The following is a 26405-nucleotide window of genomic DNA, read 5'->3' on the forward strand; positions in this document are numbered from 1 at the left end:
TGGGAGGCTAGACTGAATATTTCAGGACATTGTTAATCAACTGTGGTGTCCTGTGCCTAAATCAGCCCATCGTTTGTTCCCAGCCCATCATTAATTTATGCGTTACTCAGATATGATGACTGTTTTGTGACCATCCAGTGACTTGAGTTCTACTTCTGGATTGCTCTTCATAAACTCATTGATGTGGTTCTGTACTAAATGTTCTCTCTCTTAGTGGTGATCTCATTTAGTGTATTTGCATTCTACCTATTCTAAGTGCAGGCTTGCTTTTAGAAGAGTTTTGTAAACTAGAGTTCTTGCAGCATATTAAAATTTATTCACAACTTCGTGCCCTTTGGACAATTGTTTCTTGGTATCAGATTGGTTGTAATCACAGTTAAATTAGGAACTGCGTAATAATAAATGTAAAAAAAACCCAGCAATACTTATAAAAGAATAAATAATCGAACAAATAGCCAGAAAAAAAGTAAGAAGGAAACACAACACAATCAGATTTGGAATCACAGAGTAAGCAATTACAGGAATAACACTGTTTCCTAAGATGTTCCATGTGACCTAGAACACTTTCCAGGTCACGCTTGATTTGCCAAGCATGAGTTTTTTTCTTTCTGGCCTCTGAAGTCCAAACAACACAGAAAACAGCTCAGACAGACGAGTGAAACCTTCTCATGAGATTTTGCCTTTCTAAATAGGATAATAACTGAGAGCATAGTCTTTCCTTACCTCTCTTTTTAATAGGCTCCTTTTGAGCATAATTTCATTCTTAGATTTTTCATTTGACCCATAGTCTTTATAACTGATTCTGTCAGAGCATCAGCTCATGCTTCATCTCTTCTCCTATGCTAATACAATCCTGTCTAACACAGCTTCACCCTTTTGTTCAAAAAATGCCTATACATTCTCTATATGGAATCAGATAGCTTTACGTCCTAGTTAACCATGAAGAGTAATCTTTTTGCCCTTTGTGAGGGCCAAACATAATAACTGGGTCAATATTTGGCTTTGTTGTGAGCAAATCACTTGTCTGTTGCAAATGAAATTCTGCCATTGACTGGCAAGAGTTTTCAAACCTTCTGAACTGCCAGAAGCCTATTCTCATCACACCTTTTGAACATTCCTTGTAAACTGTATTTTACATAAACAACCATGAAAAAATGAACACTGTTCATCTCTTAATAGAGACTAAACAAAATGGTAAATGAAAACTTTTTGATAAAATACTCTGACTCCTAAACACAGTGTTCATACCAAGGTACATTATGACAACTTAATATAAATGGCTTTGACTTTTTTTCCTTTTTCATTCTTTTATGTCCAAAATTTTACATCTCAACCCACCCCATACAGAGAAACATTTGTGTGTAGTATATCAAAGCTGTGAAGATAGAACATTGCCAGTGTGCTCAAAATACTGACTGTAAGACAGTGATCAGATAAGCAGCAACAGTTTTCTTTTTTTTTTTTCCCCAGATACAGGTTTTCCATCAGCAGCAGAAAGTTCTAGCAATCAGAAATGTAGCTAGCTCCTCTGCTGAAAACTAGAAAAAGTTATCTTACAGCAACAGAGAGGAGCTGTCTGGCTGTAAATAGTTCCTTAGTGTCTAAACTTGCAGCTTGAGAAAAATTGGATTTGACTTGAGCTTTCAAAAAAAACAGTAAAAATACCTGCCAATTTCCTTCCTAGACTGAATGAGCTCAAAATCACATAAAAGAGTTGTGGAGGTTATTATTTCCATAACCTACTTCCTTCTTCCAGCTTTCCAAAAATGAGTGAGTGGAACATCTCTGAAGAAAAGTGAAGATACAAAATAGCATTGGGAAGAGGGTGCTAGAAGCCATCAAATTTAGTACTAATCATTATGGCCCATCCAGATCTTCAGTTATGTTCTTTTGTGGTAGTACTACAAATTCTGTAAGTGGGTCCACATAGTTACTAGAATATATGTATTTTGGGATGTCATGAAATGTTGGTCACGTGGAATTTATATTAGCTCTGACTACAAAGAGTTGAAAATTGCTGGAAGAGAAATAGAGTTAACTACTCTGGACTTCTTCCTCAAACTCTTGAAGTCTGGCAAAATAACTAGCCTCCCCAAATCAATACTTTTGATTAATCACTGTAGTTGTCTTCCACTTTTCTTTTAGGCACCCACTGGATTTTCTTTTGACTAAGGAATGTTCTAACTGTCATCACAAAGTTAGCGTTTTATTGAAAATTCACCTCTCTTGGCTAGCATTTTCTCTCCAATGCAGTATAGGTTTTGGAAGATTAGTTTATTAAGTTTCCTAATTGGCATGAAATGAATTAATTAACACTTTTATTTAAATACATTTTTCCAAATGTAGAGCAATCAAATTACCACTAAGTAATCCGTAATAAATAATCACATTTCAGTCTTCTCAATGGTAATGACTTGCTATTCATCTTCCTTGCCTTCTTATTAAATATACAAAGGACTTGGTTCGCAAGGTATTCAAGGATGAATACTTTATCCCTGAAGCTGAAAGTACACAAGAACCTGCAAAACTTTAAGCAATAGAGAAAAATCTAACATCCTAATTTCTTGGATTTTTTATGTTGTACATACTAAAATGTATGTACATGTATGTAAACATATGTGCACATGCTGATGTGTGGTTGCACACCTAAAGACATTGTTGAATAAAACATCTGTATATGATTTTTTTTTGCTAAAGGAATAAACATGCTTAAATATTCTTGGTGACCTCCCTTGTCAGTGCAAACTTCCACATAGCTAACATTCCCCAAAGAAAGGAAATGCATATACCTGGGCTAGATACTGTTTACATCGGTTCAGTCTTCTGATGGGCTTTTAGAATTCTTTCAATAATTTTTGGAGAGTGAAAAACTAAATACAACCCACATCATAACAAGTTTGGTAATGAAGAATTGCAGGAAAAGCAACGGTTATGGTAGTTCAGTGCATGGTGAAATTTCCACTGATTGATGCAGTCAATCCCTTAGAACAGATCAGACTGAAATATCACCTGGAGGTAGGCTACCACATTTGTTAAAAAAAAAAAAAATAAAAACATAGAAAGCACCCGATAATGAATAATGTTTTGTTGCTCTTCAAATACATGTGTTCTGGATGCTGATCATAGCAAAAGTAGACATATATGCATATATATAAATGTTTCTTTGATATTCTGTTTAGACATGCGCCTGTCAGATGGTGTAGTTTAGGTATATTATTAAATGAGACAAGTTCAAACATCACATATCATAGGAAAAATGACTGAAACTCAAATAGCTGAACCTAAAGATAATAAAAGGAAATTTTGATGTATATTAAACATCAAGTTATGTTGCCCTGCTTTTGGAGAATGGAAAGTTTTACTAATTGTGTTTTTGAAATTGGATAGCATTCAGAATATGAATATGAATAAACAGTTTCAAATTTTCTCAAAGGGTGACAAGTTCCATTCAGGCTAAGGTATTCATCTCAGATGTATGCTCTAAGGCATACATCATTGCAGTGGCAGTTTTGTATCCTTTTTTCACTATTTTGAGATACTAACAACTTTAATATAGGAAGCTGTTTTGCATTTAATTTCATGCTTGCTCTCAGGATTAGTAGGAGAGATGAATCCTTCGAGACTGGATGTATGATGTATGTGAAAACAGTTGCTCAAAACTCAAGATTGATCAGAATCAAAATGTAGTGAACATATGTTGAAATACAGCCTCACAGGTGAGACAGTTAAAGAGTAACTTGGAGCAAACCATTGCTTTAGTACACATGAATTTCTGTGTTTTGTCGTTAAGCCATATTTCTAAGGTTCATGACATTAAAAACACTCACATTTTTGCTATTTTTGCTATAAAAAGCGGTTTGCCACATCACAGATTTAAATTGTAAAATAGGAAACACTGCGTTGGAGAGGCTTTGGGACAGGTCACTAAAGAGGTTATGGAAACTTTTTCCATGGAGGTATTCAGATTTAGGCTGAAGTTATACCCAAAAGAACATGATCTAACTTTGGAGTTAGATCCAACTTCAAAGCAAGCCATGCCCTGAGCAGGAGTAGGCAACCTTCAAAAATCCCTTTCCAAACTACATCACACTTAGATTTTAAACTGCACTGAGAAGATGGGAATACGCAGTATCTGATATCTGGAGGGGGCTGCCGATTACATAGGCTGTTGCATTTAATGATTTACTGAAAAAAACCACCACCATCAACAACAACAACAAATAAAAGAGAATGAGCATTTTTAGGCTTCATCCTCACTTCCATTTTTTTGGAGTTATATTTGAAACCGTGGATTTGAAACCCAGTAGTGTTAATCAACCTAGAGTTAGCCAATGCATGCATCTTTCCTAAAAAGAAGAAAAAAAAAAAGAGCCGATGTTGCTTTTCGCGCGTTTTTTTTGCACAGAACAAACCAGCTTGACACATAAAATCTGTGTAACAAAATCTAAAGTATGAGCAGAAATTAATAAAGTGATGGGAATGGTTCCCAGGAATGTTACTCAGCTATAGATTGTGTCCTTAATTATCATCTTATTTAAAGGTCTAATTCAGAACAATAAGTGAATTCTAATAAAACTCTTCTGTTTTGCAATATGACTTAATGTATGGAAAAATGGCTAGACAGCTAAATTACATGCTGCCTTCCTATTAAAAACTGATACCCCTTCATTATGCTTTCTTCCCCAAGACTGACTCAAAAGTTGGGAGATGCTAGCTTACTTTTTCAGGTTGCATTTACAGATGAAATATTTGAGAGAGAAGTATTTATTTTCATACTGTTCTTACACCTTTCCAGTATAGCTTATAGGAAAACCGAGCAGAATTTTCATTTTCTGTTTTGGTAAGTTCACTGTTAACATGCTGATGCAGAAAAGCAGCAGAATGAAGTGTCCTGGTTTTCTTGAGCAGAGGTGTGCTGCAAGTTTGTTTGTGTGTGTTTCAACCCTTTGCATTAGGTTACAATTTTCAAAGCTTCTAAGAGGAAGAAAGTTATTTACAGCCTTCTGCCCAGTCATTCCCTGTTATTTCTTCATGAGCCCAGAAGACCTCTTTTAGTCTTGCAAGTAGAAAAATTTCATTTGACAGAAGATGGGACAGCAGTGATGTCTGTCTCAGCTTGCTGAGAGCCACGCTCATTGAATTGACACTAATAGAGGAGGAAAAGGTGCAGAGCCAAGACAAACTGGCTCCATTTTTCCTTCCTAGAGATCCATTATAACCATCTGAGGCAGCAATACAGTTGAGCAGCTTTCCTCAGATACAACGCACAAGGGATCAGCACCTCCGCCGAGACTCTTAATTTCATGATAATACTATTAATTATTGTTGTATAGTTGGCAGTCTATCCCCATGAATATGATGCTAGCATTTGTGACTTGAAAATGTCACAGCTGTGACTTGAGACAAGCCCTTGAAAGCTGAGCCATCATGGCTTGCATATGAGCTCATATATGTGGGGAGAGGAGGGAAAAAACAAAAAGAAACAGCAAATATTTAAGCCAGAGAGAGCCTTGTGTGGTGAGGTGAGTTTGCCTTACCAGTTATGAACAGGCTTCAGACTCACAGGGCTGTCAATGCTTTCACTTAGATTTATTTTTGACATGTGGCACAAAAGCTTTGATTTTTGTATTGATTCGATGTAAGCTTAAAGTAAGAAATTTTAACATTCAGACACTCTAATATTCTGGGTTTTTTTTCTTAGTTTCACCACCAATATTTTTGTCTAACTATATATAAAGCTAAAATCTGGAGCAACTGAAACTGTGGTTAAAAGCTTGGAGCAATTTCTTAGAGAAATAATTTTTCATTCATTGGGATGATACTAATTTTCTGAGCTCAAGTTTTTTAACAGAAATGACTGTGAAATGTATTAATATGTATTGCCATTTTTACCAAATTAGTATGGTAGGCCAAGGAGTAATTTCTCTCCCATGTTTCTTCCAAGGCAACAAGTTGGTTCATTGGGTTGGATCAACTGGAGGCAAATACATTCAGTCAAAATCTGTTTTTATATATATATGTATATATATATACATATATTATATATATATACATATATATATACATATATATATGTATATATATATACATTATATATACATATGTTTCTAAAAATCTTTATTTGGGATATTTTTTCTGTTTGCAATACCTGAATGTTATTGTTGCTATTTAAGATTTTAGACCCGGGTTATTATTTCTGGGCAAAATGTCTGATAGGCTAAATGCCATCATAAAAATGCCTTCATGCTTTTATTAGGCAGTGAATTAAAACAATAATACTTTTATTAGGATCTATTAGGATTAGGTCTTAATTAGATAATCTCTTGGAAATACAAGAACTGTGTAGCTTCACTAACATACTAAACAAATTAGATATTTCAGAATGAAGAGTGACCGTTTTGGAGAAAAAAAACAGTCAGTTTTCACTAGCAAATTTGTGGTGTATTTTAATACATTTCAGTGTGATTTTGCTGTAGAACCTTATGAAAGTATGAAATAAAACTTTTTTCTTGGGCCTAGGTGTCTGTTTGCTGGGAGTAACGCAATGTGATGACTTCAGTGTTTGCAAAGTGTCGCTACTTTTATGATGGGGATGCACTTGACTATAAATACTGGGTTTTCACTTCTCTTTTGATTTTCTTGTAGACATTTCAACAATCTTCTCTACAGCAGAAAAGCAAAAAGAAGAACAAAGGTAAAAATTAATTTAGTTTGAATTTATTGGTAGGATGGAAATTACAAACATAGTATTTACAGCATTGCAGTATCTTAGGAATTAGAACTCGTTAGTTCCAACCACATATATAGTGACTGTATAAAGAAGCTATTAGTCCATTTTGATGACACATAGTTTTGTAGTGTTCTCTTGTCCCTATATATACATATATATATAAATCTGTCATTATCACTTTTTTTTATATTTACACGGCAGCCTCTTTGGGAGCAGGAATGTGTTTCTCAGCTGTGTCCCTATAGTGCCTTACTGCAGCCCTTGCTTTTACTAAATATCTAGATTGCCTAGTAATTCATACAATAGTAGACTGTCTTCCTTTGATTTAGAAGTATAAAGGCTTTAAGGACTGTTTATTTGTACGAGGAGCTGCACAGAGAGATTTTTGAGTATCTATCAAGTTCTTACATAGATGTACTTGACCAAAATATAAAAAAAGCAGCCCAGTATGATAGTAGACGAGTTTATGTGCTATATGCTTTAATCTGATGTGAAATATTAATTTGTTGAAATGTTAAATAACCATTTTTCTTATTTTTAAATATCTTGCCTTTCCTTTCTGTCTAACCTCTTCTCTTTGCTTGTTGCTTTTGTCTATTTTATTTTGTCTCATCCATAGAATATGAGCTCTGTGAGGTGCTGAACATGGTTTGTTCTGTTTTTTTGTTTTTAATTTATGGTGCCTTGCATAGCCCTCATGGCCCAAATAAAAGGTTTGTAATAATTTAATAACGGCAAATTGAGGTTAAAATGTTTAATTAATATTCCTAAGCATATACATAGTACTTTACGGCTAACTGGTTTGTTGATTTTAGTGCACAAATCAAGCTCTTTCACATCAACTCTTTGTCATTTTTAGCTCCTATTCCTGGTAAAAGCAAAAGGCGGATCTCATGTAAGGATCTTGGCCGAGGGGACTGTGAAGGCTGGCTTTGGAAAAAGAAAGATGCTAAGAGCTATTTCTCCCAGAAATGGAAGAAATATTGGTTTGTTCTGAAAGATACCTCTCTATATTGGTATATCAATGAAGAGGTAAGCATTTTTGGTCATTTGGGTTATTTTTTAATCAAAAACCCTGTGCAGTACTGTTGTCTTGAGTTAGGGGAAGGCTAGTGCTCTGAGTGCTTATCTGCGAGAATGATTTTATTCACCAAAATAATCATACTGCAATAAAAATTAAGTGCCTGTCTAGATTGCATAAATATTTTTGGTCCTTCAAATTCACCTATTCCTGTAAGGAGGAAAAACACTATTTTCTGTGTCCTACTCTCAACAATTTAGAAAAAAAAACTATGGTTTTCTCACTACCCAAGCCCCAGAAGGGAAAAGGTAGTTATTTAATCCTGTCCTTCAAACTTAGTCATGGGAGGGTAAACTTCAATAATATTCTGGCTGGGGTTCTTTGTTTGTCTGTGCCGATAAAATGACAAAAAGCTCTAGTAATTACAGAGGATGCTTTTGTTTTTCGGTCGTGTTCTCTTGTCCTTCTTTCTGTATAGCTTTTGATATTATTTCAGTGCTCTTGTATGCTGAGTAAGAATACCAGAGCAGCCCAACTGAACTGTGTACAGCTTTGATTGTGCAACAGATTTTGCATTAGTGCAGGTTTATTTATATCAGCTTTGGTAAAACAGCTTTTTGTTGATGAGGTAGGAAACCTTAATTTTAAATGTCACTAATATGCAAATATTCCCAAAGAAAGTCCCAAAGAAGTCCACATTGCCAGCATGTGGGTGTACTCAGTCCTGGATTGCCATTTCTGTTGTTTTAATCCTGTGAGCATTTATACAACTTACTTAAAATATTATGATTTCAAAGTTTTCACTGTGTATATAGAAAGTCATTCCATGAACAAATTTACCAAACCTGGTTTCCCAGGGATTCCTGCTACTTGTGCCTCAAAACCATCTTCGAATCAGTAATCCCAACTCGCTGCTCTATTTCTTCCTTCCTCAAAGTCTACTATGAGGACTTTGTTGAGGTAGCAATTCAGAGCTATGAGACTGGTCACCAGCCATGGCCAAGGAGTGTGTGGAGTTGCTGAGTTGTGCCTGACTTTCTCTTGGAGAGGGCAATGATCTGAGCAGCTCCCTCTTCTCTTCCCTTGCCCACATTTCCATGGGACTTGCTGGAACTTGATTATCTTTGAAACTCCTTGAGAAAAGTGGTGGCAATCACCCACAGATGCCAAAGCTGTTGCGGGGGGAGAACTCACGGACAGTTGGGCAGATGAGCAGTGTTCTTGCCAAAATTTTTTTAGGCAACCAAGCGAAATATTGGTAGCAAGATTATTCTAAACCGACTTAAAGATACTTCTGACTTTAAAATACGTGCTATTGCAAAGCCCCTTGTAATCTTGTAGCTCACACAAGAAGACTCCTGCTTCCATTTTCTGTGATGTTTTGCAGTAAAAGAGCCATAATAGACTGCATGTGTAGTAAAGGTAGCTATGGAGGATCTGAAAGTCGAAGATGTAATTCTATGGAATTCCTTAGCATACTTCACGTTCATGATGCTCTATTATTTCCAAATACAAGATTATGAACAGTCAAAAAACAAAGTCTGTGGAACTGATGTGTTAGTAGCTTAAAATAAATAATGCTTTCAAATTGAGAAAAGTCTAGGGAGATTCAATGTCTGGTAAAATAAACTATGTACAGGTCTTTAGAGGAAGGTCAAGTGTCTGCTCTATGAGTGTTAGAGAGATAGAATAACTGAATCATGCATAAAATATCAAAAGTATCTAAATTAACTATTATGCTTCTTTGCTGTGATATCGTATAAAGATCGTAAACAGTGCAAATTCAAATAGTTTTTTCCCTATCCTTTACAAAACTCTGCATCGCTTCTTACTAATTAGTCCACCCTCCTCCAAAATTAACTAATTATGTTGACTAACTGCCTGAATACACTTGGTCATTTTGCATTTTTTCAAATGCTGTTTCAACTGTGAAATTAGTTGAGGAAACTGAATGTTTAAAAACTGTGTTTACACCAAGGGATCTGTCTTACTACTTTGGCAAAAGTCCCAGTGACTTTTGTGGGAAGTTTGCCAGAGCAGAGCATATATTAATACTTCTTATGTAAGAAGCAGGCAAGTGAAAATATATTTCTTCTGCTAACTTTTCAGTGATTCTTTTTGACACCTTAACAGTAATATCTAGAACTGTCTTTGTAGGATGAAAAAGCAGAAGGATTCATCAGTCTACCTGAATTTAAAATCGATAGGGCCAGTGAATGCCGCAAGAAATAGTAAGTATACTCCAGAAAAATGCAATATAATGAAACAACAGAGAAAGTGGAACTAAGGACAAAGTTTTCCTGTACAGCAATGACAGTCATGGAGTTCGTTCCAGGGATCACAGAACAAGGTCATACAAAACAGCCAAGTTCTGGTGTGGTATTTGTGTGCTATTTTTCCTAAAGATGGATCTGCGTGAAACTATCATGCATGATCACGGCAAAATGCATTAAAAGCAAGAAGACTGCTTGATTGCTTCTATTCCTTTCTTAAGTGGATAGTTTCAGGCTTTCTCCTTTTCTTTGGAGGGGAAAAGGAGCAGCCTGAGGGGGATATTGTAAGACTTCTAAGCTTAATACAACAACTTGAAGCAAAATAAGGACACCATCCTAAGTTCATGGCCAGGGATCAATCTTTACTATAACTCCAAATTAGTTAACAACATCTCAAAGTTTGCTGACACAGGGAGTCAGTCCTGAGGTGGAGTTAAACAAGAGGATGACAGTGATTTCTCTTCTTTTGGGAATATGACCTTAAAGCTCTAAAACAACTTTTCTTTTCACCTAGGTATGTATGCTGGTGTCCAAATATATGCTCTTGCACAAACCCATTTTTTATTTTGATGTATTTTTATAGTAATGTGACAGATGTATTTTTAAGTCTTATTGTTGAAAACTTTCTGCCTTGCCTTCTAATAGTTTTTACTGTTCTTTGACTTAAGTTTTTCAAGAACATGCAATCACTGAAAATTGTACAGAAAAGCAATTGCAAAAGTAAAATGGCTTTTCCTTTTAATTTATAGTGCATGCTGTTCTAAAGTATTTCTGACCTTGTCCTGCTTGGTTTATGTATCCCTTCTGGATTAAATCTCCTCTTCATTATGATCTCATAGGGCAGAAAATGAAAACTATATTTTTTAAGCGTGTGTATACATATGTGGGTGTGTGTGTATATATATATATATACACAATTATATATAATTATATGATTATATAAAATATATATAATCCAAAATTGTATATATGGATATATCAACTTGGGCTTATTTTCCTGGATCATTGGGCTACACTGCTGAAGTAGTTCATTTTTATGTTCTGTTAGGCAGCAACACTGATTTGTCAGCTCCTCAGAGTTGCACCCTTTTAATTTTTTTTTTCAGCATTTGCTATGTGCTGGATAGTAGAACATAAACTGTAGCTATTAAAATTCTTTGTTCGGGTGGCTGATAAAGAAAAACAAAGAATCCAGATGACAGATGCTTTAACAATTTTAAGAAGTCAAGATTGGAGTCTTAGTAACTTGATGATGACTTTATAAACTGAACAGATGTCACTGTACATCTGTATTCACTTGTATAACATTATGTCATACTCCAGTGTGTAGATGAGTCCTTTTGGTCTCAAGGATATTATTTTTACATAAAATCTTCAGTAGCAGTACCTTTCCTGGATTACATATATCAGGTTTCTGAAAACCTATTTCCTTATACATATATATATATGTATGTATATATGTACGTATATATATGTAGTTATATATATATATATATATGTATACCTACATAAATATAGACAGACAGATATAGGTGTATGTTGTATTAATTTAACCCATCTTTTCTCATAAAAATGATAGTAGTGCTCTTTATGTGTTTCACACTTTTTCTTACTTTCTTCGAAAGTGTTAGACATTTTTGTCCTTGTTTTAAGAGAGACCTTCAGGCTATACTCAAAAATAATTCTTCTGTCCTATAAATTATTAATTACTTTCAGGTTCATTTTCTAGATCTTCAAATACTTCACCATAAATCTTTATCCAACATAGTTAAAAAAATCTTTCAAGTAATTTATTTCTTATTATGTATTTCTTACTATGTATGCTGTAATTCTCTCTGCCCAGTCAAGTTGATTACTTTGGTGGAAAGGAAAGATGAGATGTAATTGCCCATTGCTTGGTATGACCTCAAGAACATATTGTTGATGTATAACTGCTCTTCAGAAATCAATCAGTACATCACATTTTTTTTCTATTTGAAACTCAGTCATTAGAACTAAAGGTAGTGTCAAGGTCACTGGGATGTGAGCAGTCACCAGGACTGACAGGTTTTCTCTTGTATTGAACAATTTTAATCAATTTTCTGTCCAGAAAGAATTTTACACCTCTAGATACATCAGCAAAATGGCTTGGTAAATAAATTATTTCTTAACTGGATAATACTATCCTAAAACAGTGTAGTGTGATTGTTGAATGATCTCTGTTTATGCATGAATAATTGAATATTATTTGGAAAGGGGTAGTGTTAGTACATTTTAGTCGGAGAAGCCTGGCACAATCCTAAAAATTATTTTTATACTCTGTTTGGAGGGTTTTAACAACTGAGGAAATCTGAACTCATCTCATTGATCACTTCACTTTCTTATATTAAAAAAAAGAAAGTTGTTCCATTATATTTTTATAATTATGTTTTTCCTCTACAGTGCATTCAAAGCCTGCCATCCTAAGATCAAAAGTTTTTATTTTGCTGCTGAACACCTAGATGATATGAACAGGTAAGGAAAACTGGCAAAGTTCAAGGACAGCAGTAACATAGTAAAATAGTAATAAGAAGTTACATATTTATCTAAATTAAAAGTAAAGTTTGATAGTTGAGAAAATGAGCGCAGAGTAGCATTGTTTCTGAGTGGCTGCAAATGCTAAGTATTCACTTTGTGAAAAAATTGCCTTTTTGAAAGGAAGATTGGAAGACTTTTAAAAGGTTTTAGAAGACTCTCTCATTCTTAAAAAGAAAAAAAAGGAAAGAAAGGAAGCTGCAAACAAGATTTTAGAACTCCAGGTTTCTGTAAACCTGCTCTTGGATGTGTGGCACCTGCATGGGAGCCGTATCTCCAGCTGCTCGTGCTCATACCCCCAGACACGTGATACTCACCCAGTGAAGCTTCTCTCTGCTTCTGGCCCTTGAGGAAGTAACAAGTTGGAGAAAGGTTTATAACAGTCACTGATCTTTCTTCTACCAATCTTGAAAAAGGCACTAGAAATAGCAAGTAGTGAATTTGCCAGCTTTTTTCTACTGACAAGAATTTAGTCTGAGACTTGAAGTGAAAATTTGGTTTCATTGGAGTAAGCAACTGGAAAACAGCAGAGTTATGTCTTAGTTCTCAGGGACTGAGCTTAACTGTACTCATTTTACTCTGTTTTTGAGATTTTACCAAAAAAATGCTTGAAACTTCAGCACAAAATAAATACATTTATTCTTAATTCATTTGACTAAAGAAATGACATTCATCCCACCTCAATTCACATATTTGTTTTTTATTTCATTTGTTTTCACAACAAAAAAGTAATTCAGTTCAAAAAAGTATATAATCACATCTTATGATGGAAGACCTTAGCAGAAATATGATTGCGACTGAGAGCCACTCTTAGATTTTTGCTGTAAACATCCTGAGGAATATTGTGTGCTTTTAATAAAAGGAAAAATGAGACTAGCTAAAAAAATATTAAAAGTCTAACTATTTCTTTGTAAAATTTTAGGCTTGTCTTTACTACATAATTCTGTCAAGCCAGTGACTCAAATCTCAGTTGTTTGCTGCACATTGAACAGAGTAATGGTATAGTATACTCAACATATCCCAAACAACAGCAATAGATAAATCATTGCTGTCAGTAGGTCCTCAGTCACTATGACAGGATGCCTTGTTTCTGAGAATAAAAATATATAACTGCTCAGTAATCAGAAAGCAACAGCAAATACACATCAATACATTAAAGTTATATTACATAGCCTAAAACTAACTCAGGAACTAGAAAGTTTTTAACCTCCTGGCATGAGTAATCTTTTTATCACATTTTAGAAGTGCTTATTAACTCATTACGAATGAGCTTGACCTAGTTTTGAGCTGAGTTAAATACATGTAAATTTGAAGCAGATCCATCAAGGTCTATGAAATTAATTCAAATTCTTCCCAGTCTTCATTTGCTTTCAGAGTCTCACCAAAATACTTTATTTTTTCTTTTTACTTAATCTATGAAAAAAAAATCACTTTCAGAAATCTTGAATTAACTTGGTAAAGAAAATATGGATTACTGAAAAAATATCATTTAAATGCAGAATGTGGAAATAAATTTAGTAATAATAATATAATAAAATGTTTCTTGTTGAAAAACATGTTCTAGCCTCTACACAAGTTAGGCTAAAACATTCTCAGTCAATGTATCAAAAATAAATTCAAGACTGATTTGATCACTTTCTGTACTTTTTTGTCAGGTTTCTGATGTACATTTTAATTATGTATCATTCGGTCATTTCAGTGCTGTTTATACCTGAGGTAGAAGAAAAGAAAGTAGCATAAAACACACTGTTACTGAAAGTTAGAAATAGTTCATTCCTTTTGTAAAATAATGATTTAGTTGTAAATGTGTATATTTGTATCCAGGTCAGGTGAATTTTTCATTTGTGTTCATTTTTCATTTCATGCACATAAAAGGTGTATTTTAGTGTTAGGTAACTCTGACACTGTTCAGATTATCTTGCTGCCTTTGTGACTCTGCCACCCTACTATGCTGGTAAGGAGAGAAGGTTGACTGTGCAGATTATTACTGTGACATATGAAGTTCATTTCATCTACACTGTTGTACCAGTAAAAGTGCTCTTTCTATCCATATAACCCATTCTGTTTGGGTGAAAAGAAGGACAGAATAACCTTTATTGGTACGAAGTACAGTTTTGCTCGTATAAGTCTGTATTCATAGAAACACATTACTTGGAAGCTCATTGCTATGCCTATTCCAGGAAAATATTTCTGATGTCAAGCACAGATCTTATATTTCTGCTTAATGGTATTACATGTAATTCTATTCTGCTTTTCCATGGTAATCATGTCTGCCTCTTCATGCATCCAATATATATTTACTCAAAGATCCTGATCTTTTCTTTAGAGGCAAACGCGACTTCTTCAGGGCTGTCTGGCTTAAATATTTAGCATACCCCCTTTAATTTATATATTTATATTTATTTTAATATAATTTTAATATAAATTAATATAATTTATTTTAATATTAGTATATTATTTTAAAGTGATGACATACATGGCTACCAAAATTGTGTCTTCTGGGCAAGGGAACACACAGTCAGTAACTTGATGTTGAATAGTGATCTGAGAACTTCCTTAAACCTACTGAAACTGATTTGACCTCTCTTTTTCTGTGAGTAGGCAGAGTATTAAAATTTGTACAATCTTTCTTCCTCAGTATAGCTCTGTGATCAAAAACAAAGATGACAAGTTGACTCGTAGCACGAGAATGTGTGGAAGGTTTCAGTGAGGATGACCTCCAAAAATTTCCAACATCATCTACAGCTTTCTTCATTTTAGTTAAACTGCAACTGATTACATATAGACTCTATAAGATAGTCATGCTACCATGCAAGCTCATCCTGTATCCTTGAGCTTTATGATTAAGGTCAATATGAGTAGAAACATTGCATCTCCCTAGGATGTGAGACAAGACAGAAGAATACTTGCTACTATAGAGACTTTACTTTAGAGGAGTTACAGGGATAGAAAGTACTTTTACATATAGATGCATGTGAATTATAAAATTGTATTAATCACATCCTGACAAGGAATATATGTGCCATTTTATAACAAAAAACCCTAAATGACTGCTGCAGCTACCAGTATTTCTCTATTTATTGTCATAGCTAATATATACATTTTATAATTCTCACAAGAAAATTATTCCAGTAAGGAAGGATTTTTTTCTTGGCTTCTTGCCTTCTAAAAGTTAGACTGGTTACCAAGGTACAGTTCATCATCAATGAGAGCAGATCTTCCATATTCTAGAAGTTTGCAGATAACTTGCAAGTAGGGTTTTATTATGTCTTTTGAAATTCTTCATAGGGAAATTTTGTATAACTGCACACTTGGAACTCTTGTCCTAAATATCTGCTGAAGGAGTGTTCTGTGCCCCTTCTGTTCTTCACAGATTTCCCTGTGAGAGAAACATACTATGGCGACTTTCTCATATGATTCTATCTTGAAGGAACCATAGCTCTAGCTGTATTTTTAAAATAATCTAACTCCCTACCCATGTCTATTCCACCCATATTCTAAGAAGCTTTTCACTGTGGCCACATATCAACAAATGTGCCTAAGGAGTCAGTACCATTCCTTAGTTTCTGAACTTAACAAACCATCCCAAAACCATGGTCCTTAACAGTTTACAACCACACCAGTACCTTGTCTTTCATCTCACAGGCATTGCAGGTAGTATTTCAAGTCATGACACAAATCATGAACTGAGCAGAAAATCAAGAAATATGAAGTCAGCACACTGTATGTCTCTTACGTGGCTATACACTTCCTGTATATACACCTTTAGACTATACATCTTAGAAAACAGAGGATCCACCTCGATTGTCTGCCATGCTTTTTTGTCGGAGGAGGGTTTTGTTGTTGTTTTCTTCTCTGCTGCTTTTACCTTTGCACAAGGACAACGGTTGTGCCGTTGCTCATCCCCCCACGCTGAGACGCTGCCATTCACCGTGTGTGGCTCCTGCCTTTCTGCCAGTCTGCTTTGGGGTGGAGGCAGAGCTCCGGCAGAGCTGTCAGGATGGCTGAGCTTACACTGCCCTGACATTTATTCCCCAGAGGAAGACTTCCTGATTCAGGAAAGCAAATCTAGAAGATAGGTTTGGAGGCGGTCACTTGGTCTGCCGGGGAGATGCACAGAGTTGTCTGAGACACGATTTGCTGCGTTTCTGATCCAATGTGCCAGTTATCTATATACCTGTGTAGCAGTTCCTAACTATTGCAGTTGAAATTTTAAGTCTCTGCTTTGGCTTCTCTTTTCTTCTGTGTTTCAGGCAGTAATTTGGATTGCATGCAAATATGAAGTATCCTGTAATCACTTCAGTAGATCTCTAGCATTCCTCCCAATGTGCAATGCTTTATTGGCCGTTAATGCTACTCACAGACCATATCTGAGGTCACAGTTTGTGGAAGGAAAGTGATGGAAGTTTATTTCAGGGAGAGCAACTGTTCATTACGATTTAAGGTCTGCATACTGTGCCCTGAAATGTGCTGAGGGTTGACATGCAGGAGTGGTTACAAAGGATGCTGTGTGTCCCTTGCTGAGCAAATACTACGCTGCTTCCTTACATACAGGATGCAGAAGAAACCCATCAGGCACAGTTTTCTGAAACAAAAGTTTCACATTCTTCAAGAAAATGCCAAACCCACTTCAGTTGTCCTTCTGTATTTTAGCAGTAAAATTGTGAGCCGTTAGCTTGGCAAATAAGGCCTGTCAGATCCTGACTGTGGGATGACTGGAGTAAGTAATTCCAGGTTTACGAATGGGAGGTTGTCATGTTGCTTTAAAGTCTCATTTATGGAGGAAATGATTTCGTGTAAGCATTCGGATAATGAATACTCTGAGAGCCCCATGAGGGAGAAGGGCAGGTTGAAGGAAGGCTTTGCCACACGCGGCTGAATCTGTGCTTCACAATGACAGCATTGCTAGATAAGAATAGCAATAGTTTATTTTTAATTTGTGTGGCTTATGGAAGCATTTTTTTAAGTAAAGCTGACATGAAAGCCTTAGATGTGAATTGCATTGAGGCCAGTGTCTTTTCTCCCTCTGCTGGGCTGACACAAACACAAAAGTGAATTCTGATATGCCCCCGTTTCTTTGTACTTGGCACTATAGGTAAGCTCTGAAACATATAATGGCATAATTAAACCTCACTGTCTATTTGGGAGTGAACCTGTTCTTTTGACTGTTGGTTTCTGCTCTGTTCCTCTGTTAAGAAGCCAATTCAGGCCTTAAAATGTTGCTTAAATCTCTGAAAAGTAGTGTTTATTCCTAAGAAATCAGAACAGCAGGAGTATTGCTGTGATGGCATATCTGGGAGCAGCAGACTTAATGGCTCTTTGATTATCTCAAGATCCTTTATTTTACAAATGTTTGACATCATATGTGACTTAGCATTTGAAACAAGATCTTTGCTGTGGAAACATTTTGTTCAACAGCAAAATTATAGATCTTTGGAGACACCCCGAGTAAAAGTATCAAAGAAAACAGCTGTCTTGCATGAAAAATAACATTTTTTTCAATCTCTTTCAATGCTTGTAACTTTTTTTTTTTTTTTTGGTAGAAATGCATCCAAAATTGGCATGCTGGATTGGTATCACTGCTTTTTTTTTTCAATATTATTTCAGATGGCTAAACAGAATTAACATGCTTGCTGCTGGCTATGCAGAAAGGGAAAGGATCAAACAAGAACAAGGTAAGGTGTTGTTTTTTTGGTTCATCTGTTCTTCTCGCTTATCCCAGTTCCCTTCCCAACATCATTCCCATCCCATGGGAGTTGTTCACATATGGGTATCATGGCTGTTGCTTTAGAGAAGTCCTTCTCTCTCATCATGTTTGATTAACTCCTTCAGATTCTGATCAACAGACTCTTGGATTATTTCTGAGAAAGCTACAAAATGTAGCTAACGGCAGCTCATTTACTTTCAGTTAGCTCAGATTTATTGTACTGAGGAGTCTCTGTCTCCCATAAGAAGAAAATTAAAAATCTACCCACTGAGAGAGAAAAGTTCAAGTTGTTCTTGATGTTTGAATTCACAGGGAACAGGAACATATCAAATAGGTCTCGGGAACAAAACCATTCTTCTAAAGCTGGTTGACATAAAATTTCTCTTAAGGGCATTGATTTTAAGGCCACTTATTTTTTTATTTCTGCCATTTTCATAAAAGGTTTGTGCCAGAATTCTGCTAGCCTTTTCAGTGAAGCACTTCATTTACAGTGGTAGCTTTACAACATCTTTCCTTTGCTTTTTTAGTGCCTAGTATAACATGGGTTTAAATAAGCAGAACATATAAAATGATGAGTCTCTTCCATTTAGTTTGCTGCAGCAGGAATCCTTTCCATAGGTGAGGAAAAAGAATGAGGCAGTACTCCATCATGTCAGGCATGTTCTTTCCTAGACTTGCCAATAACATGGATTCCCAGAAGTATTTCTATCCAACTAATTGGCTTGGCAAACAGCTGCCTTGTGAATCCATGCTCTTTTTTTTTACAGCTCTACCTGGCAGGAGGCACCAGTTGCAATGGTTATGATGATCCAGAACTTTTCCAGATGCCTGTCAGCATGCTGGCAGCAGAGTCAAACTTTTTAAATTCTGTGACTGCACAGTCTTCATCAGTGAGGTTCTGTCTTTTCTTCCTGAAACATTACAACTCTGATCTGCAGCAAAAATATATATGATGTAGTCTTTTCTTTAAAGACTGTATTTCCAATCATTTAGAGAGAATTTATGTTCAGAATGCTGTCACCAGGCTTCAGGATTTGCCACATGGTGTCCTCCTAGCCCCCAAAATCATGGGTCCGTAGCAACTTTAGTGACAACCTAAGAGTAGCTTCACCCTGTCCTTCTGCTCTGAGATTGTGAGGAGGAAGATCTGTGTGGTCTGCCTCTTTGAAACGTGTGCTACATGCTTCTCTCCCTGGAGACTCTGTGGAAAAACTCATTTTCCAGTGAGAAGCAAGGGTGATTCCAGAAGTCAGGAAAATACATCAGGAGACTAAAACATCCTGTAATGGTAGGAGATTAATAGGTAGCATTAGCAAATGTGTCTGCCTTGATGTATTCACGATCGTCTCACCACCGAGCACACTAGAAGGGTCAGCGAACCTTTCCTCCCAAAGCAATCACTAAACAGTGAAATAACAGATGATCCAGTTCTTAGACATCAGATCATGTGCACTCAGACCTCATGCTGTGTCTTAGTTGAACAGATTCCTGGATAAAATCACCAGTGAGGCTTATTATAGGCATGATACCTGTGGCAGTGAGGGAGTTCTTTGTTACTGCACTTACACCATTCACTAGAATTGATTTATTGTATAGATGTAGGGGAACCTACATCATCTTTATGTGTTTCCTATATGTGTTGTGTGGGGTCAGTCTCACATTCCTCACTTGCTATGATACTGTGTGATCCCTCTGGTGATGATCATGCGCTCTCAAGCACAAGGGCTGTTAAATTGCTGAGCAGTGTCCCTAATTAGCAAAGGCATCAAGATAGCAAATCTCTATCACTTCAAGCGGTTTTGAAACTGTATATAATATGAAGCTGGAATTTTCTATATTCAATGACTGTACCAATTGTCATCTACATATTTGATTTTACAAAAGATCCTTTATTTCTGTTCAGCTCCTTGCAGCAAGGCTTTATAATGCCTCTGAAACAACCCAACAGTAGTTGTCAGTTGCTTCAATTAAGAGTTGAACACTTCTGAATCTCAAGTGCATAACTATATTTCAAGTGCTTCAGAGATGCACGAATCACCAAATGGTGGGTGTACTCCTGAAGAAAATGTGACATTCTGTTCAGAACAGTTTTATAAAAATACCATCAACTTTCCATATTAAACATAGTGAATGTGAAGAACATGGCAAGGGACTTCTTTGGATGGTGAAGCTGCATACTTTCCAGTCACATAAAATCAGAGAAAAAGTATTTGCTTATATAAATAGAAAATAATTAATTGGCAAATGGTAGGCGAGTGTTAGTTTACATACAGTCAATGAAGTCTACTGGTCATTCAGAAAGCTTTCAAGCTATGTCCTATGAACTGAATTTGTCCATAACTGAATTGGACAAAATCCGTGGAGAGAAGCATGGCAACTCTTTGATAGCATAATATGCATTTTAGACAGACTTTAATCTCTCACTTGCCAAAAGCAAAACATTTTTTAAAATGGTGGGAGGCTACTTTTGCTCATTTCATGGTCCTCTTAACTGCTGATTATTTTTGAGACAAAAAATGTGAGCAGAATTTCTTATTGGAGGTAAAGTGTACAAAAGCACGATACTGTATTTTGTTTTATGTGGATTTGTCAGCCATGAATTTGTTTGCATTTTTAGCCAGAATTTGAAACAACACAGAGACTTTGCTAAATTTTAGTTTCAGAATCAATAATTCAGCTCTAAGTCTGCAGAGATCTCACTGAGTGATAAAATTATGATAGGCTATTCATTATGCATAGCTCCATTAGTCTTTGCTGCAATAGAAACAAACATTCTTATATGCCAATATTTTATTTCTTTTTCTTTGAGTTCAAAATGATTGGAACTCGAAAATAATTTTCTTAAAACTGAGTGGGAGTTATAAGAAGTTTTCTCTGACTTAGTCTTTTCTTCACATAAAATAAGCAATTTGGGGAATTCTGCAGAGACAGAAGTAGTTGGAATTCTTGATTTTAAGGTTCATGAAAACGTTATTTGTGCCATTTATTTAATATACTGTTTGAAGAGATCTCTTCTCAGATATATTCTTGCAAGAATCAAATCAAGAGAACCAGTCTTATAACAAAATTGCTACTGCTTGTAAAATAATAATGATTAAATAAGGCCACCCTCTCTGATTTACAACTATCTAAAATTACGTAGAATTTTAGGGAGAATTGTTTCAAGAGGGTTCATTTTAAGGTAAGCCATCTTTGCTTTAAATCCTGAGTAAGACATTATGGTAGGTTTTTTATACAATATGATACTTTAACCATAAGGATAGGGAAAAAAACAAGAAAGCTGAAATTATATGTTGTGCCAACCTGGAACACTTTGAGTGTTTTTTTTTGTTTGTTTGTTTTGTTATGTTAGATAGCTTATGAGACAAAAATCAATGTTTTTCTGCTCATGTATCAAGAGAAAGGATTAAGTGATAGAATGCATTGAACACTTATTGAACAAAGTCAAAATGGCCTGTGATTAGTCCGTGAAGAACTATATGAACTATACTGTTCAGTTATAGCACAATTCGCCCAATGCTAGAGGCCAACACAGGCAGAAACAGGAGGACAGAACAAATGTTTACCTAAGGTTTAGATTGTGCGGAAATGTTGACATTCTTCATCTTGAACAGAGCTGGAAGTTGCATAGTTTGCTTTTGTAAGAACTATGAGATATGGTGTCCATTTACTTAGCTGCTGTTCTACTTCAAAAATATTTGCAATAGAATAATTCTAATTTACAATGTGGTACACTCATCCATGTGTTTTTCCCCTTCAGCCAAGCTACCAAACATGTGAAAGGGGATTGACTATGATTTGATTTCATGACAAAATTAAGCCTCATATCACATTAAGTTTAACCTCCAAGCTCTGTGTCCTTTGCACTTAATCTGTCTTATCCATCTTTTGCAACTTTTTCCTTAAATATCATTATAATATTTTTCCTTTTCAAATCACCTTTATCCTCCTGCTTAGATAACAGGACAACAGATCCTTTATGAAACAGATGGATGATATAAAATTTTCTGTCTAATTTTGCCTCTAGCTGTTTGTTATTAGAAATTTAATTGAAAAGCTTGAGCAACCAGTAGGATACCGGATGGTGCAATAACCACTACTTGTTTGATTTGTCAGTTGGTGTTAATTACAGTTGTTAATGTTCTTCGCAGTCAAGAAGAATTTTGCCAAGTACATTTTTCACTTTTTTTCGTTATATATTTTCAGTTTGTTCTAATCAATATACATTCAATCTTGATGATTTTCTAAATATATGAAAGTTAGATATTTGTATTGGGTGTATTTTGTATGTGTATTGTATTTATAAGCTGTACACCACAGTGTGAATTTGGGGCTCATTGGCAGATTGCTATTTAATATGTCTGCAATGGTGCATTAGGCTTAGTATATCCCATAAAGTTTAGAATTATTACTGCTTTTGATCAGAACAATTCCAAATTACAGAGGCTAAAATTTACACAGTCGTCATTCAGCAATGTTTACTGCTGAATGGCAATAAACTTGACAATATCTAGTTTCCAGTATATTTTATGAAAACCAGTCTCCAATGTGCCTATGTATCAAAATGTGAGTAGTTTTTGATCTGCTCTCTGTGTAACTTGTAGATTACTGGAGTGAGAGTGATAAGGAGGAAGCCGACACTCCATCAACACCCAAGCAAGACAGCCCACCACCTCCATATGACACATACCCACGTCCTCCTTCGGTAAGTCACCTGCCAGCATCTACTTAGGAATGATTATACCAAGTGTTACATTTAGCTACACCCCCATTTAAAACACATGCACACACACATTATGGCACTCTTCAGTGGATTTTTTGAGTCAGCACTTGTCTTGAGGTGTTTGCTAAGTAACATGCATTGCTAACTTAAACAGCCATCACTGCTACTTCATAGAATCAAAAATTCGTTATGGTTGGAAAAGACGTTCAAGATCGTCAGGTTCGACCCTAAACCCATCACCACCAGGCCTGCTAAACCATGTCCCCAAGTGCTTCATCCACATGTGTGTGGAGATTTATAATCCCAGCTGTTACACAAGATGGATTAAGTTAGAGAATTCTGTCCTCTGTATTCTGTCAGTATAAAACAGACTCCCCTATTCATCCGTGCAAAAACCTCCACCTCCCTGTTATCATGTAGTCCATCAGAACGTTATCCCTTGATAGCAATGCTGATTTTTCCTACCGTAAAACAATTGCGCTGTGACAAATGGCAGTTAAATTTCTAGAGAAAAGTCAGCATAAAAATGTTTTCACTCATATCCTAGATGACAATAATAGTTGTTCATGAGAAAGTATGCCTATCTATGAATTAATTAGAAAAAAAGGTTTTTTATTACTGTTTCTTCTTGCAGCAGATGTTTGTATAAAGTCAGAATAGGGACTATAAACTTACTCCAAATTAGAAATTTAATTTTCACATCCATAAACTCAGCTAACACATCTTACCTGAATATATAAAAACAAAACAAAAGTTGGGCTTGAAAAGTTAGGAAAATCTGCGAGGAATGTTCATAATGTTTATTTGAATGCAATACTTCTACTTTGTGAAGCAGAACTGTGCACGAGCAATGCCAACTGCAATGATGATTCCAAAGAAGGTTTTAACAGTGGGTAATGATAGGCCTTTGTGTCATGATTTAGGCCTTAGCATTTGAAAGATAATATTAATGGGTCGGGAATTGCTCTTCTGTGTTCCATAGAGCCTTATTGTGCATATTAGTTTGAAAAAATAAAGTATCAATTGATTTATTGATGAAGGGACATTTTGCACAAATAAGTGTATCAATATGTTGACCACAGTTTTTGCACGTGTAAACCTTTGCATGCCCCACTCTATGATCCCAGCACGTTAGCCAGGTGGGTTCGTGTTTTCACTGCTGGACTATTCCAACAGCAGCGGAAGGGATGCAGCTCTTGGCAGTGCACGCAAGCTGAAGGCTTCCCATTGCTTTGCAGATGAGCTGCGCGAGCCCGTACGTGGAGCCAAAGCACAGCCGCCTCTCGTCCACAGAGACCTCCCAGTCGCAGTCATCGCACGAGGAGTTTCGCCCAGAGGCAGCGGGGAGCGCCACCGACTCGCCGGTGCGCAAGACGGCAAGCCAGCGGCGCTCCTGGCAGGACCTCATAGAGACACCGCTGACGAGCTCGGGACTCCACTACCTGCAGACGCTGCCGCTGGAGGACTCGGTGTTCTCTGAGACCGTTGTGGTGTCCCCCGAGCACCGGCGTCAATCCACGCTGCCCACCCAGAAGTGCCACCTGCAAGACCATTACGGCCCCTTCCCGCTCGTGGAGGGGGAGCGGATGCAAGTGCTCAACGGAAACGGGGGTAAGCCCCGAAGTTTCACGCTGCCTCGGGATAGCGGCTTCAACCACTGCTGTCAGAGCCTTTCCGTCGGCACCCCCGATCACCACGAAGAGGCACCGCAGAAGGAAGTAGAGGAAGAGGAGGAGGAGGAGGAGGAAGGCAAACCAGCAGAAGAAAACCAGGAAGACAAAAGTAAGTATGGCATATTTCTGTGTCTTTTCAAGAGTCCTGTTCTCGTAATGTTGTTTTTTTGTTTTTTTTTGTTTTTTCCTAAAAAAGTCTTTCAACATCCCCTCAATTTTTGCAAACCCCTCCTGTCAGAGATGCATCAGAAAATGTCCTCTTGGATCCACCTTACTCGTAGTGCTTAGTAGCCTGACAGTGTGTTGCATGACCAGTCACAGATCACCAAGCACTTACTCCTAGGTTGGTCACGGCATCCACCAACCACATCCTGTTAGTAGACCTTACTCGAAAATGGATTTTGGTTCCTTGTTGTCTTCCTGCTTCCGCTTTGTCAGAATCCTGCCCCGTTGACAAATGCACATCTAAGCGCACACGAGTTTTCCAACCAAGAGCCACTTCCTATCCGAGTTGTAGAAAGCACTCAGCACCTCTTGGAGTGCAAGGTCAGACTGTGGGTGTCTGGCATGCATGTGGACAAGCCACCAGAGAGTAAAGAATATGAAAGAAGTCAAAAAGAGAGCAGGTTTTCTCCAGTACCTCCCCTCATGATATAGAGAGGGAGAAGTTCCCAAAACATTGCAAAAAAATCCACCCCAAAAAAACAGTATGTTACTGGCAGGACTAAACAACATCTTAATGCCAAGTAGCTGTCTCTCACACGGCCCATTAAATCTATAGAAATTAGTGCTACTTGTCAAAAATAATTCAAATAAACAGACTTGAGGAAAGGCCCCGCTCCTCCTGAGTGTGTAAACACATTTCTGTGTCTGTTTCATGCACTGTCCTTCACTGTCATCCCTGGAGCTTCTCCGCATGTCTTGCTAGCAGAGCTCAGTCCACAGCCAAGTGGTAGGGTCAGTTGACCAAGTCTGCATCTGTGAATGGTGGAGTGATGCTACAGTTAAGCTATTAGCAGGGGCAAGGAAGGCGAAAGGCAGGATGACTGCTGATGCTCTCAAGGGTTCTGTTCTGTCTGGTTCCTTCAGATTGAAATTCTTCACTGCGGTGAAGTATAAAAAAGGTGAACTGTTTAAAAAGGGTAGCGAAAGCTTCAGATAATTAACTGCCTAACTGAATAAATTGATTAAACTTTAAAATTAGCACCTCTGTTGATCATTGACATCATTATTTAGTCTACACAGAAGAGATCAACGCTTTCCTTTTTCTTTGGATTTTAAGAAGAAAGTTCAAGAGATCTCAGATTTTTGCCTTTGAGAAAAATCTTTTGCAGATGCCATTAAAAAAGAAGAAAAACGCATGATATGAGTTTCACTTTCCAAAAAAAAAAAAAAAAGAAAACATTTGTTAGGGTAACATTAGACCCTTAGAAAGTGTGACACGAAGCTGCCTAGCTAACAGGGTTAAGTTTCACCAACCAGACAGAATGATCGTAACTATTTATAGTCTGGGCCTTCAAATGAGTTTTAATTAAAAAATAAATAATCCTCTCAATCAGTGAAAAGGAGAAAGACTTCCTGTGGGAGTGTCTGTGCTTTTAGGGCATTCCTCAGAGATACCGTTGAGGTTATTGGATATTTTAAGTCTCGATTTTAAGGCTGCAAGGCTTCCAGTTGTGACATTTTACATGATACTGAGAAAGGGCTAGTGGTTATATTAACAAG

General features: G+C 36.5%; 1 protein-coding gene across 5 annotated transcripts in view; it reads left to right on the top strand.

The window, feature by feature from the left end:
• CNKSR2 (connector enhancer of kinase suppressor of Ras 2) overlaps positions 1-26405 on the top strand; it is a 204651-nt gene that overhangs the window by 142119 nt on the left and 36127 nt on the right. For all 5 annotated transcript variants that reach the window (XM_088532747.1, XM_088532748.1, XM_088532749.1 and 2 more), the window contains 7 exons: positions 6646-6694; positions 7590-7762; positions 9909-9982; positions 12446-12517; positions 18185-18252; positions 22889-22989; positions 24246-24789. In XM_088532747.1, coding sequence (XP_088388873.1) covers positions 6646-6694; positions 7590-7762; positions 9909-9982; positions 12446-12517; positions 18185-18252; positions 22889-22989; positions 24246-24789 — 1081 coding nt within the window. The remainder of the gene's footprint in view (positions 1-6645; positions 6695-7589; positions 7763-9908; positions 9983-12445; positions 12518-18184; positions 18253-22888; positions 22990-24245; positions 24790-26405) is intronic.

This window comes from Tinamus guttatus, unplaced genomic scaffold (assembly GCF_059628265.1).
Source record: "Tinamus guttatus ecotype Peru unplaced genomic scaffold, ASM5962826v1 Tinamus_guttatus_pri_ptg000470l, whole genome shotgun sequence".
Taxonomy (NCBI): Eukaryota; Metazoa; Chordata; class Aves; order Tinamiformes; family Tinamidae; genus Tinamus; species Tinamus guttatus.